Below are 25033 nucleotides of genomic sequence, written 5' to 3' on the forward strand. Positions count from 1 at the left end.
CTTTTCACTCATGGGCAAGTGTACATGAACAGGGCCGAGCCAACAAAAAAAAACCCTGCTAATCCCAACATTAAGATACAGGAGCAGTATTAGGTAATTTGGCCCTTCAAGTCAGCTCCGCCATTTCATCCCTGCAGATCCAATTTGCCTCAGTCCAAATCATCTGCATTCTCTCCATATCCCTTCATGCCCTGATCAATCAAGAATCTATCATCTTCTGCGTAAAAAATACAAAGACTTGACCTCCACAGCTGCCTATGGCAAAGAATTCCAGATTCACCACTCTCTGGCCAAGGAAACCATGTTAAACTTTAACCTATCTTATCATGTTTCTCCAAGTACCCTGAGACTTCATCCTTAATAGTCAACTCCAACATCTTCCCAACCACTCAGGTCATTAGACTAACTAGCCTGTATTTTTCCTTTCTTCTGCCCCTCTCCCTTCTTAAAGAATGGAATGACATTTGCAATTTTCCAGTCTTTTAGAACCGTTCCAGTACCTAGTGATTCTTGAAAGATTATTACTAATGCCTCTACGATCTCTTCAGCCATCTCCTTCTGAACCCTGGGGTGTACACCATCTGGCCCAACTCATTTATCTACCTTCAGACCTTTAGGTTTTCCAAGAACCTTCTCTCTAGTTATGATCATTTCACGCACTTCATAACCCCTGACACCTGGAACTTCCACCACACTGCTAGTGTCTTCCACAATGAAAATGATGCAAAATACTTATTCAGTTCATTCACCATTTCACTGTTCCCCATTACTATCTCTTCAGCAGCATTCTTCCAGTGGCCCAATATCCACTCTCACCTCTCTTTTACACCTTATATAGCTGAAGAATCTTGTGGTATCCTCTTTATTATTGGCAAGCTTACTTTTTTATTCCATCTCTACCTTCTTAATGATTTTATGAGTAGCCTCCGTTGCTATTTAAAAGCTTCCTAATCCTCTAACTTCCCACTAATTTTTGCTCTATTCAATGCCCTCTCTTTGACTTTCCTTGTTAGCCACTGCTATGTCATCTTACTTTTAGAATACTTGTTCCTCTTCGGGATGTGTATATCCTGTGCCTTCCGATTTGTTTCCTGAAATTCCAGCCATCATCCCTGCCAGTGTTCTTTTCCAATCAATTCTGGTCAACTCCTCTCCCATGCCTCAGTAATTCCCTTTTCTCCACTGTAATACATATACATCTGATTTTAGCTTCTCCTTCTCAAGGTGAATTCAATTACATTATGATCAATTGTCCTTAAGGGTTATTTTAATTAAGCTCTCTAAACAATTCCAGTTCATTGTTAACATCCAGTCCAGAATTGCGGATCCCTTAATGGAGTCAACATTGAGCTGCTCTGAAAAGCTATCTCATAGGGACTCTAGAAATTCCCTCTCTTGGAATCCAACACCAACCTCATTTTCCCAATCTGCCTGTATATTGAAAATCCCCATGACTATTGTAACATTGTCTTATTGACAAGGATTTTCCAACTCCCATTGTAATTTGTAGACCACATCCTTACTACTGTTTAGGGGTTTGTATACAACTTCCATCAAGGCCTTTTAACCCTTGCTATTCCTTAATTTTATCCACAATGATTCAATACCTTTTAACCCTATGTCACCTCTTTCTAATGATTTGATTTCATTTTTTCCAACAAAGCCACACCACCCCCTCTGCCTTCCTGCCTGTCCTTTCAATAACAATGTGTATACTTGGACACTAAGCTCCCAGCTATAATCTTCTTTCAGCCATGACTCAGTGATGCCTACCATATCACACCTGCCAATCTGCAACTACGCAGAAAGTTCATCTACCTTATTCCATATACTGTACACATTCAAATATAAAACTTCATGCTTGTCCAAATTCTGGTCAGGGTAAATTCTAGGTTCCAGTCTTAGAACTGTAGGGGGAAAATATCAAGTATTCTCATTTTTAAAGAGGAGACACAAGTTTATATTTTATTAATATATCAGCAAAAAAAATCTGACTCAACCAAAGGTTAAAAAGTTCAAATTTGTTTGTAATGTCATCAAATATGGCCTATACAAAACATTAGTTTGGCAGTGGCAACTCTCTGGTAACTGGTACCTCACAGAAAATAAAAAGTTTGTGAACATCTTCCTTCATACTTTAAATCATGAAGATTACTTTAGATAACTCAAAGTTTGTCCTGCAGGCAATTGAAGTGCATAGGCAGAACTTGGATTTTTTTTTAAAAAATCAGTAAGTTCTTCAAAATGAAATCTCCCTTTGGGCTTTCCTTGCCATTCCAGATAATAAAGAAATCCAGCAGAATTTACTGCAACACAATACTCACAACACTCTTTCTATGTTAAAATTGAAATCTTTAAAGACAATCTGAGAATACAGATGTTGATGACAAGAAGAATTACTTCTTGTTTAACCTCAAATAACTTTCAAAAGGTAAGCTGTCTTCTTGAATTATTACTTTATATACAAAATGAAGGAGTGCATATTAATTACTAGGGTACACTGCAAAATTATGGAACAGTGGTATGAACATTTTAAAATGCTGTTCAAGATATCAACAAAGCAGTATACTTGTCTTAAAGACTCCAGGTTAGGGTCCTAAACTGCAGAAGAGCTAATTATGAGGGATTAAGTCTGACCTAGATGGTGTTGGGCAGGCTGGTGGTGTAGTGGCCTCAGTACTGGACTTTGAGTCGAATTGGCTTAGGTTTGAATCCGGCTGGATCCCAACTTGGGCAGAAGCAGAATCTGTGTGGAAGAAAGGCTTCCACTTCTGTATCTTGCCACAAAAACCCTATGGACAACAACTCGACAGCACGCAACAGCAGCAGCAGAGGTTAATTGGGTGAGGCTGTTTGAAGGGAATGAAATGGAATGGAAGTAGAAGACATTAAGGACAGAGATATGTTCCTGTTAAGTGGAGGGTAACCCTGGCTGCTGAGAGATATTGAGGCTCTGGTCAAGAAAAAGGAAGCATACATTGGGTTTCTATGTCTTGAGCTACATCAGATTGATGCTGGGATTTTTAACAAATATTATACTTTATATATATATTAGGCAGAAAAATTGTGGTTGCTCAAGAGACAAGGGAAACAAGTGGAGCAATATGGAGAGTATTAGTATTACCAGGGAGGAAGTATTTATAGTATTACAGTATACTAAGATGGATAAATCCCCAAGGCCTGATCAAGTGCTTCCTCAGACTATGGAAGGCGCAAGTAGTAATCAGATCCTCTTGTGGAGGTGCCATTTTTATCATCAGCACTGGTAAAGATCCTGAAGAATGGAAGCTGGCTGATGTTGTTCCACTGTTTAAGAATAGCAAAGACCAGCTAGGGAACTACAGGCCGTCATTCTGACACCAGTTAGGGAAATCAGTGAAGGGAATTCTGAAGGACAGGATCTGCCAGCACTTGGATAGATAAAATCTGATCTGGAGGAGTCAGCATGACAAGTTGTGTTTGATGAATCTCTGAGTTCTTTGAAGGAGGAAATAAAAGGGTAGGGCAGTAGATATTGTCGATTTGAATTTAAGCAAGACCTTTGACAAGATCCTACATGGCAGGCTGGTCTGAACTGTTAGGTCCTGTGGAATCCAGGGAGAGCTACATATATGTATTCAAAACTGAATAAAGAGGTAGGAAGCAGAGAGAGGTGGTTGAAAGTTTTTTCTCAGAACCAAGGTTGGTGACTAGTGGTGTGCTGCAGGGTTCAGTGTATTATGATGTGGCAACGACGAATATAGAATTAAGACAGGTTTTTTTATAAACAAATCCAAGATGGTGAACCAGCTTGCAGCGGCCACTCCGGAGCTGATTATCTGTTACGTGTGAAGTGGGGTGCCGTGCACAATCATAATCAATTGAAAACGGACATGGGAGCACAGAGGAACATCGGGAAATCTCCAGGAAGACCTTCTTCGTTGCTGCTGCTGCGAGGTCCGAGACTCTGCTGGGAAGAACAGGACCCCCAGTCCTTGGGGTCGCGTTGCCGATGGCCGTTGGCAGGGCCGTCTTAATACGCTCGGCAGAGGATGGTGCTCAGAGAAGCTGTGCCAGAGGGGATGGTCGTCAGCTTGGAGGTTCAATGGACTCGGAGTCCACTGCGGTCAGGTCGCTCTTGGTGTGTGCTGCGTCTGCGAGGCTGGGTTCAACAGAGCTTTCATTTTGTGCTGCGTCTGCAAGGCTGAGTCGGGCGGCGCCGTGGAAGTACACAGCATAACAGAGTCACTGACGAATTAAACCACGAACTGACCTGCATCACAACAAGGCTTTCACCTTTTATACCTGTTGAGACGGGCCATCACATGACCTCTCACTGGCAGGAAAATTACATCATGTATGTGACCTCACATTGGCGGGAAATTACATCACCCCACCGTCACAAGACCATTACATCATGCTCATAAGACTGTCACAAGATACCCACGGGGTATGTAACAAGTGTTAGGACCTTTATTGTTTGTTGTTGAGAGCTAAAACTAACACTTTATCTCCATCTTCACAGTTGAACATATTAAAAGCAATAGGAAATAAATATTCAATAGAAACCTCAAATTATTCATTTCAGGAGAGAGTCTAATAAGTTAATTAGACAAGTCCCTTGTTCAGAGGCCTACATCCTTTGCAGCTGCAAAGATAACACATACATAGGTTATAATCTTTTGAAATTGTCCAATTCTAGTAAGGTGTCATCAGTCTGGAAAACTGCAAATATAATACTGTACCACCTTCCAAGGAGAGTCAGAAAGCAAGAAACTCTAGGTTTGTTTGTCCAACATCTGTCACTGGGAAATGCTGGAATCCATGACAAGTAAAACAGGATATTAAAAATAAACATATTAAACTGTCAACATACAAGAAGGTATTTGACAAATTCATGAAATTTTGAGGATAAAAGGGAATGAGTGGAAGTAGTGCAACTTCGAATTTCATAAAAGCATACAAGGCGCCATACAAAAGTTTACCACATAATATAAAAGATTTGGAGTATTGAGGACAAGATATTAACTTGACTGAGGATTGTTTACAAATAGAAAACAAAGTACAAATAAATAAATCATTTTCAGGCTATCTTTAAAAATAGAATAGCACAAGAAAATGAGCAAGAACTTGGACCAAGTATACTGTTTGCTCATCCAAGTTTGTTGGTGATAAAAGATGAGTAACTTATTTGGAAAGATATTGACAGCTTAAATGAGCTAAAGGATGGCAGATGAGTACAATTTGACGAAAAAAATAGAAAAGAGAAAATTATTAAATAGCTTGCAATTAACAAATCTTGATACTCTGAGAGACCTGAGCAACCTCATTCAAACTAAAATACAATAAATATCCCGCTAGCTATTTGGAAGACCATGTAGTTCAACATCTGGTTTACCAACTGAGGTACACAATGTTCCTTCAACTCACTAGAGCTATAATTCCTATGTTCACTTTCAACAAACTGGCTTAACTGCAATTCAAAGAAGGTTCGCTTGATTCATTCTTAGAAGAAAGAGATAAGTTTAAGTATAATAGGACTATATATCTAGATTTTGGTAAAGGAAGGAATAATCTTATCAGAGTATATTTTCTTCAGAAAGTTTGAACAGAATCAAAACAGTGGGACATTTTTCCTGGTGCATGAAATTTCAACTAGAAGGCACAATGCCAGAATAAAAGACACATGATCAACACAAAGACAAGAACAATTTTTTTTTCCTAGGGAAAAAAATGCAGTATTTTTAAAGCTAACAGTACATAGATTTGTGGACAGTAAGACAGCCAAGTTCAAAGCTACAATCAGCTCAGTTTTGGCCTCAATAATGGTGGAGGAAGTTTAAGAGACAGACATGACTTGTTTTTAAACATTTTCCCAAGACAAATTGGTCAAAAAAAGTAAGGTCAAGTGTAATAACCATATCAAAAACTGCAGATGCTGCAAATCCAAAATGGGTTCAGGAAATGCTGAAAACACTCTGCAGATTTATACAGTTTGATGAAGCTTCGACTGTGCTTCCCTCTCCATGGATGCTGCATTCAGTCTGATTCTGTCCTCCAACCTCTCCTTAGATCCTAACTCCTTCATCAGACGTCAATCATACACCAGACTGTTGCTGACCTTATTTATTCCGATCTTAGCTTCAAGGTTTCCGATATCTGAATACACCTCCCACAGAGGCCATTTCTACTTATTTTAGAATATTCACAACAGGACTGCCTGAAAAATCCATTATTTCAGCCTGTTCTTGCTTGACAGAACATTTTCATTTCCTGCTCCGACGTGGCATATCTTCCCATGCACCCACCTCTCCGCTTTCCACATTTCCAGTCTATTCCAGTCTGCAAATACAACCCTTCTGATGTGTATGCACCTTAAGATTTTCTCGAATGTTGGGTCTCAACATCATCATTACACAATGGAATTGAATCTCTAAGCATCTCCAATGAGATTGTAACGTTCTCCTTCGCATGTCACGAACGCCGAATTTAACGTCGAGATAAACCACAGTTAATAAGAAGCAGATCGCAGTAAGATTAACCATTTACTGTTCACTCTTCACATTAACATATGGTGAAAACTGTTGATAAAACAATACAAGATTGATACAGTATTTGTTCCTTCCTTAATATCACATTTCAAGTGTAAATACTTGCAAAGGTGACTATAACTACATTACACTAAGGTGCAGTATACAGGGAGAGTTTACCTGCTCCATTGACTACTTTAAATACACTTCCATGCAAACTATCCGCAACTCTTTAACTAACGAAAGCATAAACATTATCTACCGTCGTTACTTCTAACAGGATCGGCATTAACATCTTAGTTCAATATATCGATTATCTATTAACTTACAGCGTTGCTCTCACTGTGATTTCTCATGCCTGCAAAACAACTTCTGCTCAGGTGAGCCTCGTGGTAAGCCCCCACCCTCGCGCTAATTTCAAACCGGTATTTTCCCACAAGACGCGGCGAAACCGGATGTGACGTCATCGCATGCCGATATATTTTACATGCAATGAATATACTTTAAACACTTCTAATTCTAACTAGAAAATACTATTGAATGAATTACTAAGCGAAAATATTATAAACTAAATAACTGTCGTAAAGACAGCACAGAGATATTCTGACTACTTTCAATTCATTGTGTCATTGAACTGACTGCTCAGAGGCAAGGACTTCTCTACATCAAGGAGAACAAACCCAGATGATTTAGACTCTTGCAGAATGCCTCCACTGAAATTTTAAAAATCATGGCAATTGCCACTAATTCTCCAATCCATGTTTACTCTAACGGCAAAGCTTCTCAACTAATTCTCCACTGTATTGAATTCTCCGTTAATTAACGCCACTTCCTGCACCTGTGCAGAGCTCAATTTCATCAAATTTGCTATCGACACCCCTCCCCTTAAATTCACCTGATCCACCTTTGACATCCCTTTCCTCTTTCTTGATCTGTCTCCATCTTTCACAAGCCCAGTGACCCACAAGTTTAATACCTCTTTCCTCCCTGTCACTTGCAAGGATGCAATTCCCTTCTCTAAGTTCTATGCCTCATCTGTTCTCGTGATAAGGCTTCCCACTCCAGGAAAGTATATTCTTTTTCAGTATATGGAGTTCCCTTCCATGCCAATGCTATCAAAGGAGGCATCATCCACACCTCATATACATTTGTAACACTTGGCTCGATCAACTCCCATTCGTCTAGATTGATTTAAACAGTCTGTACACAAATAAATTCATTGGAGCTCACGGAACCAGGTCTCCTTTCCACCAATCGATCTCCTCCGAACTCCGTCGACCCTCGGCTGGGACCACCTCCAGTGGTCTACCAGAGTGCTCCACATGCGTCCTTCCTGTTCTCCTAGACGAAAAAACCCCGCACACTAACCCGGTTCCCACACATCCAAGATAGAATGTAGTATCTTCCGCTGGTTAGTTCCCCTTTATCTGTAGTTATAACCCAAACATCGCAGCTACAGAGAGAATTTTAAAACACAAACATGAAGAAATCTACAGATGCTGGAAATTCAAGCAACACACACAAAATGTTGGTGAAACGCAGCAGGCCAGGCAGCATTTTGTGTGAGCTACAGAGAGACATTACCTCATCAGCTAACATTACAGAGAATTTTATTAGTCTTAGCAGTTAGCGTGACTGAGAATCCCCCTATATTCTCCACCCACCAAATTTAGTCATGCCCTCATGACATTCAGATAATTCGTCAACCTTTCCTGCAAAACACAGAGCCCAATCCAAGTGCAGAAACCAGCGACATAGTTCCCCAAAACAGTAGAAATCACACCCTGTTCCCCAGGCACTACTTAGGCCAACCTATCTGGGAGGTTCCTAATTCTCTGAGACCTCCGTCATCAGAAGTCCCCAATGGGTCCACTGAGCGGTCTGGCCTTTCCTTTTCCTCGGCCTTCATGGTGATAGCAAACTGACACATGGCCTTCACCTCAGGGGCAGGAATGCTCTCCCACTCCTTGTCCATCTCCGGTTCCTCATACATCCATCAGGACAAAGCGTCCGCATCGCTGTTCCGGTTCCCCAGCCGGTACTTCAGGCTGAAATCATATACCAACAATGCCGTCAACCACCAACAGCCTGTAGCATCTGTTTCGCCAAGGTCAGAATGTACACGAGCTGGTTGTTGTCCGTCCTCACCTCAAACTTGGCCCCGTAGAGATAGTCATTCAGCTTATCCACCACTGCCCATTTCAACACCAGGAATTCCAACTTGTGGGTAGGATAGTTTCTCTCGGAGGGCGACAAACTCCAGCTGACAAATGCTACAGGCCTCAAACCGGTGCCCTGACCCTGATACAGGATGCCCCCTAATCCCTCTCGGCTGTCGTCGTGTGTAGTACATAGGGTAATCGGAGGTCCGCAAAAACCAGCACCGGTGCCTGTGTCAGCAACTCTTTCAGCAATTGAAAAGTCTCACATTTTGCATCCCACCTCTGTCCGAAGGGCTCCGATGGGTTAAGATATTCTCCAACCTCCTGTCCCCTTTACCTTTCTTCCCTAAGGGAAGGTAACCACGCAGAAGCTGATTCAAGGGGTGACTCACCTTGGCGTACCCCTTCACGAGTCTCTGATAATAACCATAGAACTCCAAGAATGAGCACAGAGTGCTCACAGTCTGGGGCCTCAGCCACATAATCACCGCTTCTATCTTAACCAGGTCTGTAGATACTCCAATCCGCGAGATAATGCGCCCAACATAGCTAACAGATGTCTTGCAGAACTGGCACTTGTCCAGGGAGAGTTTTAACCCTTCATCCTTCAGCTGACTTAGCACCTTCAGTAACCTTGCTTCGTGTTCTTCCAAGGTATATCCAAATACTATCAAGCCATCCAAATATACCAACACTTCAAGTAAGTTCATATCCCCCATGGTCTTCTCCATGACCCTCTGGAAGGTGGCAGGGGCCCCCAATATGCTCCAAAGCATCCTTTTGAACTGGAAAAACCCCAGATATAAATGCCGTCTTCTCTTTACTGGCCTCACTAATCAGGATCTGGTAATATCCACTCCTCAAGTCCAGCACACTAAACCGCTTCACCCCACTCAGACAGGCCAGCGCGTCTTCGACCCTCAGGACCACATACTGGTCAGGGACGGTGCACCTGACCAGTACCAGAGTCCTATAGTCCACACACATGCGTACCTTCCCATTCTTCTTCCGGGCCACTACTATTGGGGACATAAGGGATTCAGGACTCAGTGATGATCCCAACTTCCTTCAACTTACACAAGTGCTGCCGTACGTCTTCCACGTCTGCAGGGACCAGTCGCCACGATCTCTCTCTAAACAGGGTGTCCTCAGTCACCCAGATGGTGTGGTGAGTGCTCTTGGAACAACCCACATCAAACTCACCAAGGGAAAAGACACCTTCCAGCTTCAACATCTTCTTCACCAGCCTCCGTTTCCAACCCGGCAGCACAGGAAAGTCCCCAAAGTTAAAGGCTTCAGCGGTCAACTTATCCCTGTTTTCCAATAGTTTCTCCCCAGCAGGCCTCATAGGGGCACTAGACATTACCGTCACCGGGAACAAATGCATCAGGGCATCCCTCTCTTAAAGGTGATCTCTTTCTTCGTAGTGTTCCTGACAATCACAGCCATCCTGCGTGCCTGTACCACCAAGGGCCTCACCAGCACCCCAGCCGGAAATTGCAACTTCGCCTCGAGGTCTTCCAGGGCATTCACTAAAAGGGCCTTACCACCAGGCCCTCTGGGAAATCTGGGGGCTTCCCATCACTCTCACTACTTCTCCGGGGCTTATAACCTTAGGCTTCGACTGGGTGCAGTCTCTGGCCCAGTGCAACCCCACACTTCCTCAAAAGCAACTCGAAACACTGGGTACACAGCCAGGGTCCCCAAAAAGCTCTCACCCACCTTCTCCTTACAGGCCCCCATGAGCCTCTGTACCAGAGGGGTGTTGGTCCCCACCAGAATTGAAACACCACCCATCTCAACCGGGTCCGGACCAACCAGCACTAACGTCGCAAGGACTTTGGTCACTCCCACATCAGCTTCTGAAAACTCCAGTCTCACTGACAAATACCCGTCACATGGATAATCACCAGCACTGATGCCCCAAATCTCCAGCGCACTGAGTAGGGTCAAGAGCAAATGCTTTAAATACTGGTTATAGAATGAATGGTACAGTAACGTGACCTGCGACCCAGTGTCGAGTATGGCTTTAGCATAGATTCCCTCTATCCGTAGCAACACACTAGAGAGGGGTACTACCAATCCCTCTGGAATTGGGTCTTTTGCTTTCGGGGGTTCCATGGTACATTGCTGGGAACGTGTTCCCCCAGAGACACCAGGCTGTTCCCTCACTGGGTCTCCTCTAAGTTTCCTGACACCTCTCCCTGCTTGGATACCCAAGGGTTCATTCTCTGAGGGGCTTCCTGCCGCTCACATTCCCACCAGAAGTGTACCTCTTCCCCACAGTTATAGCACACGCTACTGGCCTCCCCCCTTCTCGCGGAACCCCAGCCACCTGTAGCCCTCTGCACAGTCCATCCCCTGGGGGGGCCCTCCCTACCAGTCTTATCATACAAAGGGTCCACACCCACCTGAACTCCTTGATCTCTCAGTTCTCAGCTCTATCACCATTTCCTTTACCAATTCCCGAGTGGAGCTGGCTCCAATCGCTTCACCACAATGGCTACAACTGAGGATTCCACCCTGTTAAAAGAGTCCTCCCATGGGCTCGATGTGTTTTCATCCCCTCTCATGTCTCTGATCAGCTGAACGAACATTGGAGGAGGATACGTTTTATAGGACTGCCGGAGACTCCAAGCAATCTTGTCCTCAGCTTGGGCACCCCTGATCATCCTTAACTGATCCACCTCAGCCGCCCAAATGACCCTCCAGCGCCGCAAACAATTAAGCCGAATCTCAAGCCAAAAAAGGTATGCGGAGAGCTTCTCACCCTTCTCCTGACGCACATTTTGAAACTCCCCTAGGAGCTCTCAAGAGCTCCCGGTCAGGCCGAAAGTGCTTTCCAATGCCTCCAGATACTCAGTAAGGGAGGCCAAGGGCTGGTTAACCTTCACACCTCGCACTACCTCAGCCGCCACTCCCTGCAAACTTTCAACCAATCTCTGTCGCTTTTCCTCATCCGAGCGCTGCCACTCACTTAACAACTGTGAAGTTTGCTCCACCCATGTCTCATTATCCTCTTCACCCTCGGGGCTGGGCGTAATTCCAGAGAAAATTCTTAGTTTCTGGCGGGGCCCCTCTGCCTTTCTCACCAGGGAGGTAATGGCAGATGCCAACTCGGAACTCTCACCTTTCGCTGGGGGATGCAAACTATCCAAATTTCCCAAATCTGATCACTCTTTCCCCTCATCCCTCAGTAATGAGAGAACTTGTTCCCTAAGATCTCCTTCCTTATCTGCAGGCAAACCAGCTCGCTGAGCTCCACCCTCTCCCTCCCTAACAGTTTGCAGACACCATGGTACCGCCTCCCCCGGGTCACCAATAAACTCTTGCAGCTCCACCTCCCATACATCCATGCTTGTCTGCACTAACACCAGGTCTGGCCTCATTTCTAAATCAAATTTTCGCAATACAATTTCAACTTTACCAACAGCTTTAACCATATACAACATTGAAGTAACACTTCATCCAGGATACAAGCGTTTACCCCATTCAACATGCATGCATTACTCACTGACAAACTTTCAGCTGCACACCAGCACTCAAACCCAGCTGCCTCCATAATAACATTAATCTAAACAGCGTGATCACACAGCATCCACAGAATCCAATCCCGGACGAGCCCCCACAAATGTAACACTTGGCTCGATCAACTCCCGTTCATTTAGGGGAAGCTGTTGTTTATCCCGCCAAACTGTGCGCTCACATTTGTGTAGATGCTGTATAATGTACCCCAGTACAAACCCACAACACAAAATATCAGACAGTACACAATATGCGATTAAATAATTACACTTTATAACTCTTAGTAGAGAAACAAAATAGTAAAGAAAAAGGTGTCACTTTATTTGGTTTTAAACAGCCTGTACTCAAATAAATTCATTGGAGCTCACAGAACCAGGTCTCCTTTCCACCAATCGATCTCCTCCGAACTTCGTCGATCCTCGGCTGGGACTACCCCCAACGGTCTATTAGAGTGCTCCACATGCATCCTTCCTCTTCTCCTCTCCTCGATAAAAAAAACCCACACACTAACCCGGTTCCCACACATACAAGATAGAATGACATGTCTTCCATTGGTTAGTTCCCCGTTATCTGTAGTTGTAACCTAAACATCGCAGCTACAGAGAGACATTACCTCATCAGTTAACATCACAGAGAAGCCATTTTATTGGCCTTAGCAGTTAACATGACTGAGAACACCCCTCACACGTCTGCCCTCATTCCCATCACCCCACCCCCAACATAACAGGGAGATAACGCCCCTAGTCTTCACCTACCACCCTAGGAGCCTAAATATCCAATATATTCATTAACTTCCACTACCTCCAGTGGGATCCTACCACCTGGTGTATCCTCCCATATACCCAGCTCTCTGCTTTCCACATTGATAATGCTCTGGATGATTCCCATGTCTGCTCATCCATCCCTTCAGGCAGATGGGGGATGGTAGAAAAATCACTTTATTGACCACCTCCGCTCTACCTACCACACCAACCAGGATTGCCCAGTAGCCATAATTTTAATTCCACTTCCCATTGTGATATGGCATGCCTGTCATGGCCTTCTCCACTGCCAAATTGATGCTACATGCATACTAGAAGAACAGTGCCTCATTTTCTGACTTGGTAGTCTCCAACTTAACGGCATGAGTATGAACTTCTCCAACTTCCAAAAACCACTCCTCTCTGTCCTCATTTTCTGTTATCATACTGTTCCCATCATCTCATATCATTGTTTTCTCCCACTCTCTTGATCTATCACCCACACATTCCTCCCACCAGCTCACCTCGCCTCCTTCCTTTTATTCCATGGTCTCTGTCCTCTTACATCAGATTCCATTTTCTTCAGCCCTTTGTTATTTCCACCTACGCTTCTCAGCTTCTCACTACAGTCCCACTCTCTCCGCTGCCTATCATCCCCACCTCACCTGAACCAACCTATCACCTGTAAGCTCTTGCTTGAACCTTCCCCCCTACTTCTGATTCTGGCTATCTCTCCTTCTTTCTTTCCAGCCCTGATGAAGGGTTCTGACCAGAAACACTGATTATCCACCCCACTCTAATAGATGTTGCCTGACCTGCTGAGTTCCTCCAGCTCCTTTACGTGTTACTCTAACTTCACTATCCTCAGGTATTTAGACTGTTCCACTTCAAGCTCAATGCAAGATCAAAGAATTAACATTTATTAATCCATCAGGAATCAGCACTGATGTCAACATTGTCATTCTGTAATTTCCATTTACATTTCCCCAGACTTATTGTTTGTCCCTTATTCTATTACGACATATTTTTTTATACCATCCCACTTTCACATCAGTTTACAACATCAACTTTTCTCAGCACCTGATACAAGGCTACATGATTTCTTGTATTTTTTTGTTTTTCTTGTAGATAAAGCTACAATGCAATAATTCTGAAATGTCATTACTGCTGGATTATACAGTAGCTCATTTGCAAAATTCCATGAAAAACAATGACCATAAAAAGCTGCGGGTCTCTGGACTATAGTTCAAACTCATCTTCAAGTTCATGAGGTAAGACTGGTAACAATAACCCACAATTAGTGTCATTTAAATTATTATACAAATAAATTTATACCTAGACAAGATCATGATTTTTCTGCCTTTTAAAACAAGCATGGTCAGGGAATCTTCAGCTCAGCTAATGGACAGTCAAATGCTACATCCTATATTTCTTTAATGAATTTTCATAAAACCATCTACATATGTATCCTGTAAAGTGTCAATCAAGTCTATTAAAATGACATGGTAAGGAGAGAGAATGTTCTGTAAGATACAAGTGGAATGAAGTACAGGCAGTCCCCGGGTTACTTACGAGTTCCGTCTAAGTCGGATTTGTACATAAGTCGGAACAAGTACATCCAGTATTATTTAGCGTCAGTTAGTCAAACGTTTGTCTTAGTATATATGTTTACCTTTCTATGCATATAAAACACTTAAGAAACGTATGTATTCCAATAATTAAACCACTGCATTGCTTAGTAATAATTGTAGCTTTCATCGGGGCAGGGCCTTTCACATACTCCATTATTCTCACTTTATCTGTTATCCTTTGACCGACTGTAGCCTAACACTTTTCCAATGACTGACGGCATTGCACTTCTTTCCAAACGCTTTATTATTTCCACTTTATTTTTAATCGCGACCACTTCCCGTCAATGGAACAGAAACACTGCAGGCGGTGGGTCCCGAGCTGTGCCGGCTCCGGAGGTCCGCTGGGTCCTAAGGACCGCCGCACTGAGACAAGTTAAATGGGACAAGTGGGGGCTGTGCTGGGTTTGGGTATTTGATCCTCCACAATATTCCACATGGGAATTTAAACTGGAGGTGGCAGTGTTTTTTTTTACAAGGTCGAGTTGCGAGCTCAATATCAACCCGGCACGGATGGTGCAGGAGTCACTGGATCAACAACAACCCGGCATGGGAGCGGTCTGTCAATGGATCAAACTCAGTAACCTCTGTTCTCGAGCCCGGCACTGATCTCACTGCACCATCAGCCAACCAGAACGGGGGGGCGGGGTTAGGGTGAATCTTACTCAGAAAATTTTAAGCCAAATACAAAGTTAAACACTCAACACAGTATCAACGGCAACAACTTAAAATGGCGGACGGTGTCCTCCTTCCTCAGTTCGTAAGTACGAGTTATCAGTAAGTCAGACGTTTGTAACTCAGGGTCAACCTGTATTGCAGAACTTAATCAAGTATAAACATTTTAGCAAACTGTACAGCATTTCAGGGCATTAAATACTGCAGGTATTTCAACGTTCGTAATAAATACAACCTCAAGTGTATTGCTTCCATGGATCAGTAACATAATTCCATAACATTGGCAAATAAAGCCTTAATGTTATTCAGAGTAATAGTGAACCAGTCTAATCCCAGAAGTGCCAGAGGTATATTTCCCAAGATTAAGTGTGCAACAATAGACAATTCAAAAGGGCCAGATTATATTGCTACACTGCTATTAAAATACTAACAGGAATTATAAAAGTATGATAGTGTTGATTGGCTTTAAGATCAAATACTTTATAGTGCCGGGAGTTGAAGTGTTATATTACACAAAATAATTAGGAGATTAAGGAACATGAGACACTTGTTTTTTTTTAAAAATGGTGAAAGGTCACAAACACTGAAAACCATGAGAGTCTCCTAAGTCAAAGCAATTATCAAGTACAAGTACAAAATAATGTGAATAATCTTTTTAATCATGGAGAATACAAAAGAGTTTTGGCCATAAGTCTTCTTTTACAAAACACTTGGTGTACTGCGAATAGCTCAGCAGACCCCATCATAGGAATGAAATAACAGTTTTAGAAGAGGATTCACTGGAATGATGCCCAAAATATGAAGACTGAATTACGACGGTAGATTACATAAACTGATGTTCCTTGGTCTAGAATTTAAGTTTTAAATGAAGTAGCTGAAGTTTTCAAGCAGATTTGAAAAAGTAGAAAGAAGGATAATTTTACGTGTGGAAGGATCTAGTAAGAGAAGGCTTGTAGAACGATTAAAGCCAAGCATTAAGGAGTGAATTTAGAAAACACTTCACCAGACTAAAATGTGATGGAAATTTAGAACCTTGTTCAGATTCAGATCCATTTATCACCTGTACATCTAATGAAATGCGTCATTTGTGTTTGCAGCCAGTACAACCCAAGGATAAGCCTGGGGCAGCCTGCACCACCACACGTTCTAGTACCAACATAGTACACCCACCAAGTTCGCAGAACAACACAAGCAATAACACAAAAGCAAAACAAATCATTTACCTCCCTCCCACCCAAGCAGTCCTCTAACCCTAGAACAGGTCATCTCTGGGTCTCTAACCCTAACCTCCAGTGGACTCTCAGACATTAGACTTTTGACTTCCCCAGTGGACTCGCAGTCACAGAGCTTCACCATCAGGCCTCAACTTCTGTTCGAGCTTTGGACTTTGATTTGGGTACCATCCCCAGGTCTTGATGATGACAATGAATAAGGACGCTGAACGAAGATCAAACTACAACATGCCAATGATGGGACCCTGAACACTAGGCCTCAAACTCCATTCTTGCCAACTCTTGCATTCAGGGGGTCACCAACACTCATTTCTCCTGCCCAAACAGAACTCTGATCATGGAACCCAATGACCAGAGGGGTGGAGGGGCACCAGCCCTTGCCCTTACTGGTCTACTGGCCCAACATTTGACCACAGATGTCCTTTGTCCCACATCAATATCACTGGCCTTTGAGCGTGGAGTGTGAAATGGAGGCCTAGACTTTGGTCTGACTTCTTGTCCCTAAAGCCGAACTTGACCTTTAACACTCCTCTCTGACCCTACAAATGTAAAACAATAATGAAGTCTGAGCAACGGCTTCATTTTGGAACATACTTACTGATGGTCAATCAACTACAGGTTGAGTACTCCTAACCCGGAAAACCAAAATCCAAAAACCTCAGAAGTCCAAAAATTTTGAGCGCTGACACAACGTCACAAATGGAAAATTACACAAGGTGCTGGGAAGGTTCCCAGGAGATTCTCAGGTCCCTGCTCACAACAGAGAGTTCTGAGAAATGACCTCACATACATAATGAACAGAAGTTACTGAACAATAGAAAAATACAGCATAAAAGCACAAATTAAATATCTCAATCGTGTATAGAAAGAGTGGATTTGTCAGTGTTAGAGTGAACATATGCCGCTTAACAGTACTCTGATCATAAAACAAGAAAGATCTATCACGATTAACTGAAAATTGAAGGTGAATATTCAAACAGGGTGATTGCAGAAATTTAACAAAAGGCCTAACATCAATTTTTTTTAAGTGTCTGCTGATCACAAAGCAACAGAGAAATTCATTGATGAGTTTGGCAAGTTCATTGCTGATGAAAATCTAACACCAGAACAATTCTACAATAAAAAAGTAAAATATAAATACAGGGTATTGTAACTTTTTAACCAAAACACTGCATCGTAGGTGGAGACCAAAATCCTGCCATTGTTTGCTGTTGTTCAACAGCTGATTCAGGTATTCTCCTGAAGCTGCTGTGCTGTGTTTGTTATCCTGCACACATTATATTTTCATTATATTAATGGTATGTAATAATTTTTACTGTTCAGTACATGAACAAGTGCAAGACAAATACTGATTACTAGTAGCACATAAATTCAGAGTCAGAAATGATGGTGATTCTATTATATATTCAGAAATCCAAAACACTTCCAACCGCAAGCATTTTGGATAATACATACTCAACCTGTATTAATTTTTAATCTGAAACTGACCAGTTTTTTGCAAACCAAATCATACTAGGGATAAGGGGAAAATTGTGGTAAATTTGATGCCACAGATTGATTTGTAAATTCAATGAACGGCAGAACTTGCAGGATCTTAGGAGAAGTGCATCATCAAAACAAGATCTTTAGCTCACTGATTCCACACCAACAATGACTCGTCTGCACCCTTCCCATACGTTTTTATTTTCTTGTTCTGCCATGCATTGAAATCATATTCTCAGCAAATCCACTCATATTCTATCAGACCCCTACAGACAAAGAACAATTAACCTACCAAGCTTTGCATCTTGGGACTGTGGGAGGAAACCGGAGCACATAGAGGAAACCAATGAGAGAACAAAGAAGCTTCACACAGATCAGGAGGTCATGACTGAACCCCCAGTCATTGGCTATACTAACTGCACATTGTAGCACCTTAACAAGTTTGAGGGCAATATTCATCACACAGTGGACAGTAAAATTGGGCAAATTTTTCAATGACATGTAAGATTTTTGGCTGACTCAAAAGTTTCCTCAAACCTTCCCAATTACAAATTCCTAGACAAAAACTTTAAATAAACAATACAGCAAGATACAAAACATTTTTGCATACAAGTGTTACGCCTGTGCCCCAACTCTGAGGGGCCAAAGGGTACAAAGTAGCCCCCTCCTTTTTGAGAATCGCAAGATCGCTATTAACTCAGGTCAGGAGACCCAGGAAATGAGAGAAAGACACGCAGAATCCACAAAGGGGTTTGGAATGTTCTGGCCCCTCAGCGATACAAAGCCACGGGAAACGGCAGTTGGAGACGGAATTGTGTATTGAGTACTGTACTTCATGGAAGCCCTCAGGGAATGATCAGAGGGGGTTGGTGGAGGGATTGCATCATCTCAACCTGACTGACATCTGAGACCCCATGAGTCAGGATAAAAGAGGGTCTGGGGAACAGCCCCTTTAGACGCACCAGGAGAAACGCTGGAAATCCCGTGACAGCGTATAATAGCGACAGCCAGTGGAAGGCCCACGTGTGTCCTTTCCCGTTGCCCAGGATTGAGGCCTTGAAGACAGCTTAGCTAAAGAAGAGATCACCACCAATGACATTTCGAAGGATCAACATCATAAAAAAGGAAAATGGGCAAGTTCTAAAATCATCGTCTCTCTCTCTCCAACCAAAGGCTGCAGCCTGAATGAACTAAAGTGACTTTTATATTTCCATCGGACAATACATTATCCCCGAGACAACGATAGAGCTATTTCTTATTGATTATTATTATACCCACGCTTTTAGATTTGGTATTGATGACTTATATTATCTGTATGTTTGCATTGATATTATTTTTGTGTATTTTTATCAATAAATACTGTTAAAAATAGTACCATCAGACTTCAATGGACCTCTCTATCTTTGCTGGTAAGTGACCCAGTTACGGGGTATGTAACACAAGATACTACATGCCAAATAAAAAATAAGGAACACATAAGCTCTATCAACAGCAACTATGGATTAAGTCGCAAAAAAAATTAATGCTTAGAGACATTTTAGCAAGCTTTCAAGTACATAAAATGCTAAAAAAATCCTTTACCATAACCAAAAAATCAAAATAATTTACAAGATAAAATGTACATCTACTGAGTTATTAAGTAAAACTGTATGTCACATTTGTAGATAAGAGTTAGTCTCTATGTGAAAACAATCAAAATTTATGTCAACGAGGATGCACCTCTGGTGGGAATTCACAAAATCAAATATTCACTTTACAGCTTTATACAGAACCAGACAGCTTCACATCCTGCCTTTGCAACTTCAACAGGAAATCACTAGCTACAGTCTATTTGAAACTCTTTGTATGGCGGATTCCGGTTAATTGGGACACATCTGGACCGGAAGATTTTGGCCCAATTAAGCGCTGCCCTAAATCGCTGAAGTTTCATGAAAATAGTTTTAAAAGTATTAAAAAAAAGACAACCTACCATTTAACTGAGTAACAATTGGTGTATTTAAATTAAATACAGGACAAATTTGAACACTACTAATATCTCTATAGTACTATAAAATGTGTATATTAGTTCCTAAAAATTATTGACAGAGAAATTAATCTGCTGTGTTCTTCTGATTGACCATAAATGAACAAAATCACCACAGACAACGGACTGGCTTCATTCAATGCTTTAGATGATTGCATGCTCTAAATCTTCATGTTTGTTGTAACATTCAAAGTGATTGTCAATACCTTTGAATCCTTCGCAATTCCTAACATTGAAGTCGTGAAGCCATTTCATTTTCACTCCTGTTTCAAGCATCTCCAAGCCTGACTGCTTGAAATTACAGTGAGCAAAACAGTTCTAAATTGTCTTACTACTTACTTCTCACCAGCTATCTATCAGTGACAAAAATCACTGCTTCCTGAATGCAAACACACGCAAATGGTACCACTTAAAATCTGGCTATTTTCTTAATTTAGATATTGTTTTTTACAAGTTATCCCAAATAAACACCTGCCCTGATTAATTGTTGGCCCAATCAATCCACTGCATTTATTTTACAATACAGAAACTGTTACAACCTAAAGTAAGATAAACCCTCAAGTCAATTATAGAATATGTTAAAAGATAAACCACAATAGCAAGATTGATAACTCAGGTGGAAACAGATTAATGTCAGATGCCAGGAAATCGTTCTTCATACAAACAAAGATAAGTACAAATGTGACAATTTTAAGAATGGGCAGTGGAGGCAACATCTTTTACTTGCAACACAGCTATAAGATTTTTATTTTCCCTGGATGCACCAAAGAGGCTTCCTTGCTGACATCCCTCATGGGATCACAAGTTTTTGCTGTTTACTGCCATGGTTTTCTTAGTTCACTGCCCCTCATTCTACAGCCCCTCTAAAAGGAGAGAAAAAAAAAACAATTGTGATTTCAAACTCCCAACCACAGCTTTATGCCCTCCATTTCTCTTAATATCTCTACAACTGTCATTTCAACCTATCTCCTCCTTTTATACTCTAATCCCCAATAAAACACTTTTTTCCTCATGTGCTGGTCATTAAACACCGTACAGTCACATCTTCATAGCCTTAAAATCCCAGGATGCAAATTTAAATCATGCCTCATGACACACTGGTTTTTAATATGTATCTCTACATATTATGTACCTCTTCTTAAGTGTTTGTCTACACCAAAAAAGTACTGGACACACTACCTACTATAATTCAAAATTGATTACAACAAGTTGCAAAAGTGAGCCCAATGCATTGTCTTGAATATAAAGTGTAGTTAGAATTTCAAGCCTCTGAAACAGCTCCAAAAATCACTGAGTAAGCAGGGCCAGCCAACATTAAAGGAATATGAAGTGACCCCTAAATGCCTTATTTTTCAATTTTATCATAGCTCATCAGTTTCTAACTTGTCTTGGTTTCAAACTCTTCCACACGCAACTCTAAAAAATGGTATATATTACCAATTTGATTGAACTATAACCTGTCGTGTTTTTTTTAATTTCCAATGGGATGCTCCCTGTCATCATCTTTTGAATCCAACCAATGGAGACCTGGGAATCGGAAATACAACACACTCCTTCAGAGGCTTCTGCCAGTTATCTTTGCCCACTGGCACACATTCAAATAACAGTTGAAAATTAAGTTTCGCGTCCATTACAACACATAAAAAGTTGGCTTATAAAATGTCTTGTTCGTCCCGAAAGGCCCAATGCAAATAAAAGACTGTTTTACTGATGGCATTTGTAGAATTTCAAGTACCAAAAGTTTAGCCGTGTAGTGCATCGAATTACCTTTAAAATTTCGCGTGACGTTCGGCTGGGAAAGGGGAGGGTCTGCAAGCGAGTGTTTTGATGGTCTTGCCCTCCAATGCGTACGTGCGGTAACCCACTCCAGTGCCCGGTTTCAGGGAGCACATAGCCTTTCCCTGCCGGTGCCATTAACGCACCTGCACAGAACCGCAGCCGCTTCCGAAGCCAGCAGGCACGGCGGCGGCATAAACAATAACACATCCCTCCCCGCCGGCGCGCACCCTCGGCCACTCACCGAAATCCAGGAACTGTTTTATCGACAGAGGCGACGGGGAGAAGCGCGAGTAATACTCGATCTGCTTGGGGATGGGGTTTTTCAGCAGAAGCCCGTACAGCCGCATCTCGGCCCCGGCGGTGGTTCCCTCAGCGGCGCCTTTCGCTTTCTCGCCCGAACTTCCTGACTCGAGCGCCCCTCCTCCGGCCCTCCTCGGCCCCGTCCAGACGTGAACGTGAGCCGCTTCTTGGCGTCACACGAGAAATGGTCGGTTCGCGTTCCCGCGCCACTTCAACTGCCGTTTAAATCAGACGCTGTGCATTACTCGCTTGGAAATAGGCCCTTCAGCCTATTGTATCCACAATCGGAACTATATTAATCCTGCTCCCTAGATGTCGCCTGTTTTTTTTAATATAAACGTTCAATGCCTCAGAGTACCCTGTCTTCACTACCCTTTTAGGTAGTGCATTTGGTTTGAGCAATTACGTTGTACTTGACAAATTCCCTGGCCATCTCTGCTCAACTAAACTCTCTGTGACCTGGGCTTCATGGTGGAACTGATGACATTAAAGTTATTCCTGGTCTATTGCAAATTACAGCTGCCTATGCAGAGGTACACAGTTCATCGTTATCTTTCAAAATAAACATGGCAGTAATCTTCACCCAGGTTTCAGCCGTTGGCGTAACGTCGAAGTAATGGTGATGCCTTGGCTGTTGACAATGTACACTCAGAGGTGACTGTTGTAACATATGGTTATTTGAGATACTGTTGCCTTCGCATCAGCTAGAACCAGTCTGGCTATTCTCCCCGACCTCTCTCATTAACAAGCCATTTATTTGCCCACAGAACTGCCGCTCACTGGGTTTTTTTTTTGTTTTTCATTCCATTCTTTTGTTCAAGAGACTGTGTGCATGAAAATCCAAGATCAAGTTTCTGAGATACTTGAATCACCTTGTCTGGCACCAACAATCATAGAACATAGAACAATACAGCGCACTACCGGCCCTTCAGCCCACAATGTTGTGCTGACCCTTAAACCCTGCCTCCCATATAACCCCTCACCTTAAATTCCTCCATATACCCGCCTAGTAGTCTCTTAAATTTCACTAGTGTATCTGACTCCACCACTGACTCAGGCAGTGCATTCCACGCACCAACCACTCTCTGAGTGAAAAACCTTCCTCTAATATCCCCCTTGAACTTTCCACCCCTTACCTTAAAGCCATGTCCTCTTGTACTGAGCAGTGGTGCCCTGGGGAAGAGGCGCCGGCTGTCCACTCTATCTATTCCTCTTAATATCTTGTACACCTCTATCATGTCTCCTTTCATCCTCGTTCTCTCCAGAGAGTAAAGCCCTAGCTCCCTTAATCTCTGATCATAATGTATACTCTCTAAACCAGACAGCATCCTGGTAAATCTCCTCTGTACCCTTTCCAATGCTTCCACATCCTTCCTATAGTGAGGCAACCAGGACTGGACACAGTACTCCAAGCATGGCCTAACCAGAGTTTTATAGAGCTGCATCATTACCCCGCGACACTTAAACTCTATCCCTCAACTTATGAATGCTAACACTCCATAAGCTTTCTTAACTACCCTATCTACCTGTGAGGCACCTTCCAGGGATCTGTGAGCATGTACCCCCAGATTCCTCTGTTCCTCCACCCTTCCAAGTATCCTGCCATTTACTTTGTACTCTGCCTCGGAGTTTGTCCTTCCAAAGTGTACCACCTCACACTTCTCCGGGTTGAACTCCATCTGCCTCTTCTCAGCCCACTCCTGCATCCTATCCATGTCTCTCTGCAATCTTCGACAATCCTCTACACTATCCACAACACCACCAACCTTTGTGTCGTCTGCAAACTTGCCAACCCACCCTTCTACCCCCACATCCAGGTCGTTAATAAAAATCATGAAAAGTTGAGGTCCCAGAACCAATTCTTGAGGGACACCACTAGTCACAACCCTCGAATTCAAAATTACTCCCTCCCTCTGCTTTCATCCCATGGTCAAAGTAACAGATCACATTTCTTTGCCAGTTCTGTGTCAGAACATGTGAAGGCAAAGAGCAACCGGTTGAGGCTGGCTAGTTTGATGGGTGAACAAGCACTGTGGAAGAGAGCTGGCTTTAAACAGGCTGCAGGTGATGACTTGGAAATGAATAGCAGGTGACTCCTGCTAGCTGGGTGGAGACTAAGAGGTGCCTTTCTGTGCAGGCCTGACAGGACCCTGCGCGCCCCCACGGCCAGTACCCAACAGCCAGATAGGACCATCTGATGGGTCTGGTGAAACTCCTCGATGAGCATTAGATATAAGATTAAACTGAATCCAAGACCTCTCCTCTGGTCCGAACCCTTCCCAGTCAACCAGGTACTGTACATCCCGTCCACAATGACGTGAGTCCATCAACTGGCAAACTGTGTCCACTGGACAATCTTCCACCATCCTTGGTTCCTGAGGAGCAGGCTCGGATGGATTGAGTGGTCCAAGGACAACGGGCTTGAGTCAGGACACAAGGAAGTTAGGTGTTATCCTGAGGGACATTAAGTGATTGGATTGATGTGATGGGTAATCTTGAAGGGACCAATGAACCAGATAAGAACTTGAAGATGTCTGTGCACATGGGCAGATCTTGGATGGACAGCCATAAATAGTCCCCCTGTCTGGAATGATCCAGCTGGTCACAGCCAACTGATGGTATGGCAACAGTAGGCACACTTGGCAACTAGGATGACCTTCCGTGCCCTCTACCAGGCATTCTGACAGTGGTGAATCAGGGCCCTGGCAAACAGGTCCACCTCCACCATTGGCATCTCTGTAGGGAATAATAGGGATTGGTAGCCACTTCAAAGGGTGACATGCCAGTGGCAGAGGAGATATGTAGATTGTGGGACAGTTCAACCCAAAGCAGACATTTCTTCCATGTGGAAGGGTTAGAGGTGATGAAACATCACAGAAACTTCTGCACTTGTTGATTAGCTCTTTCTGACTGCGCACTGGTCTGTGGATGATAGCCAGAGGACAAACTCACTGAGGTACGGAAGAGAAAGCAGAAGT

General features: G+C 42.8%; 1 protein-coding gene across 4 annotated transcripts in view; it reads right to left on the bottom strand.

Moving 5' to 3' along the window:
• Positions 1-22441, bottom strand: part of pdk3a (pyruvate dehydrogenase kinase, isozyme 3a) — a 69017-nt gene extending 46576 nt beyond the window's left edge. Inside the window, exon 1 of one of the 4 annotated variants that reach the window (XM_059968182.1) lies at positions 21997-22441. In XM_059968182.1, coding sequence (XP_059824165.1) covers positions 21997-22102 — 106 coding nt within the window. In that variant the 5' untranslated portion in view covers positions 22103-22441. Of the gene's footprint in view, positions 1-21743; positions 21935-21996 lie in introns of those variants that run through there. The other 3 variants (XM_059968183.1, XM_059968184.1, XM_059968185.1) reach the window with 3 other exon arrangements.
• Between the last annotated feature and the right edge of the window lie 2592 nt (positions 22442-25033).

Source organism: Hypanus sabinus, chromosome 4 (assembly GCF_030144855.1).
Source record: "Hypanus sabinus isolate sHypSab1 chromosome 4, sHypSab1.hap1, whole genome shotgun sequence".
Lineage (NCBI taxonomy): Eukaryota > Metazoa > Chordata > Chondrichthyes > Myliobatiformes > Dasyatidae > Hypanus > Hypanus sabinus.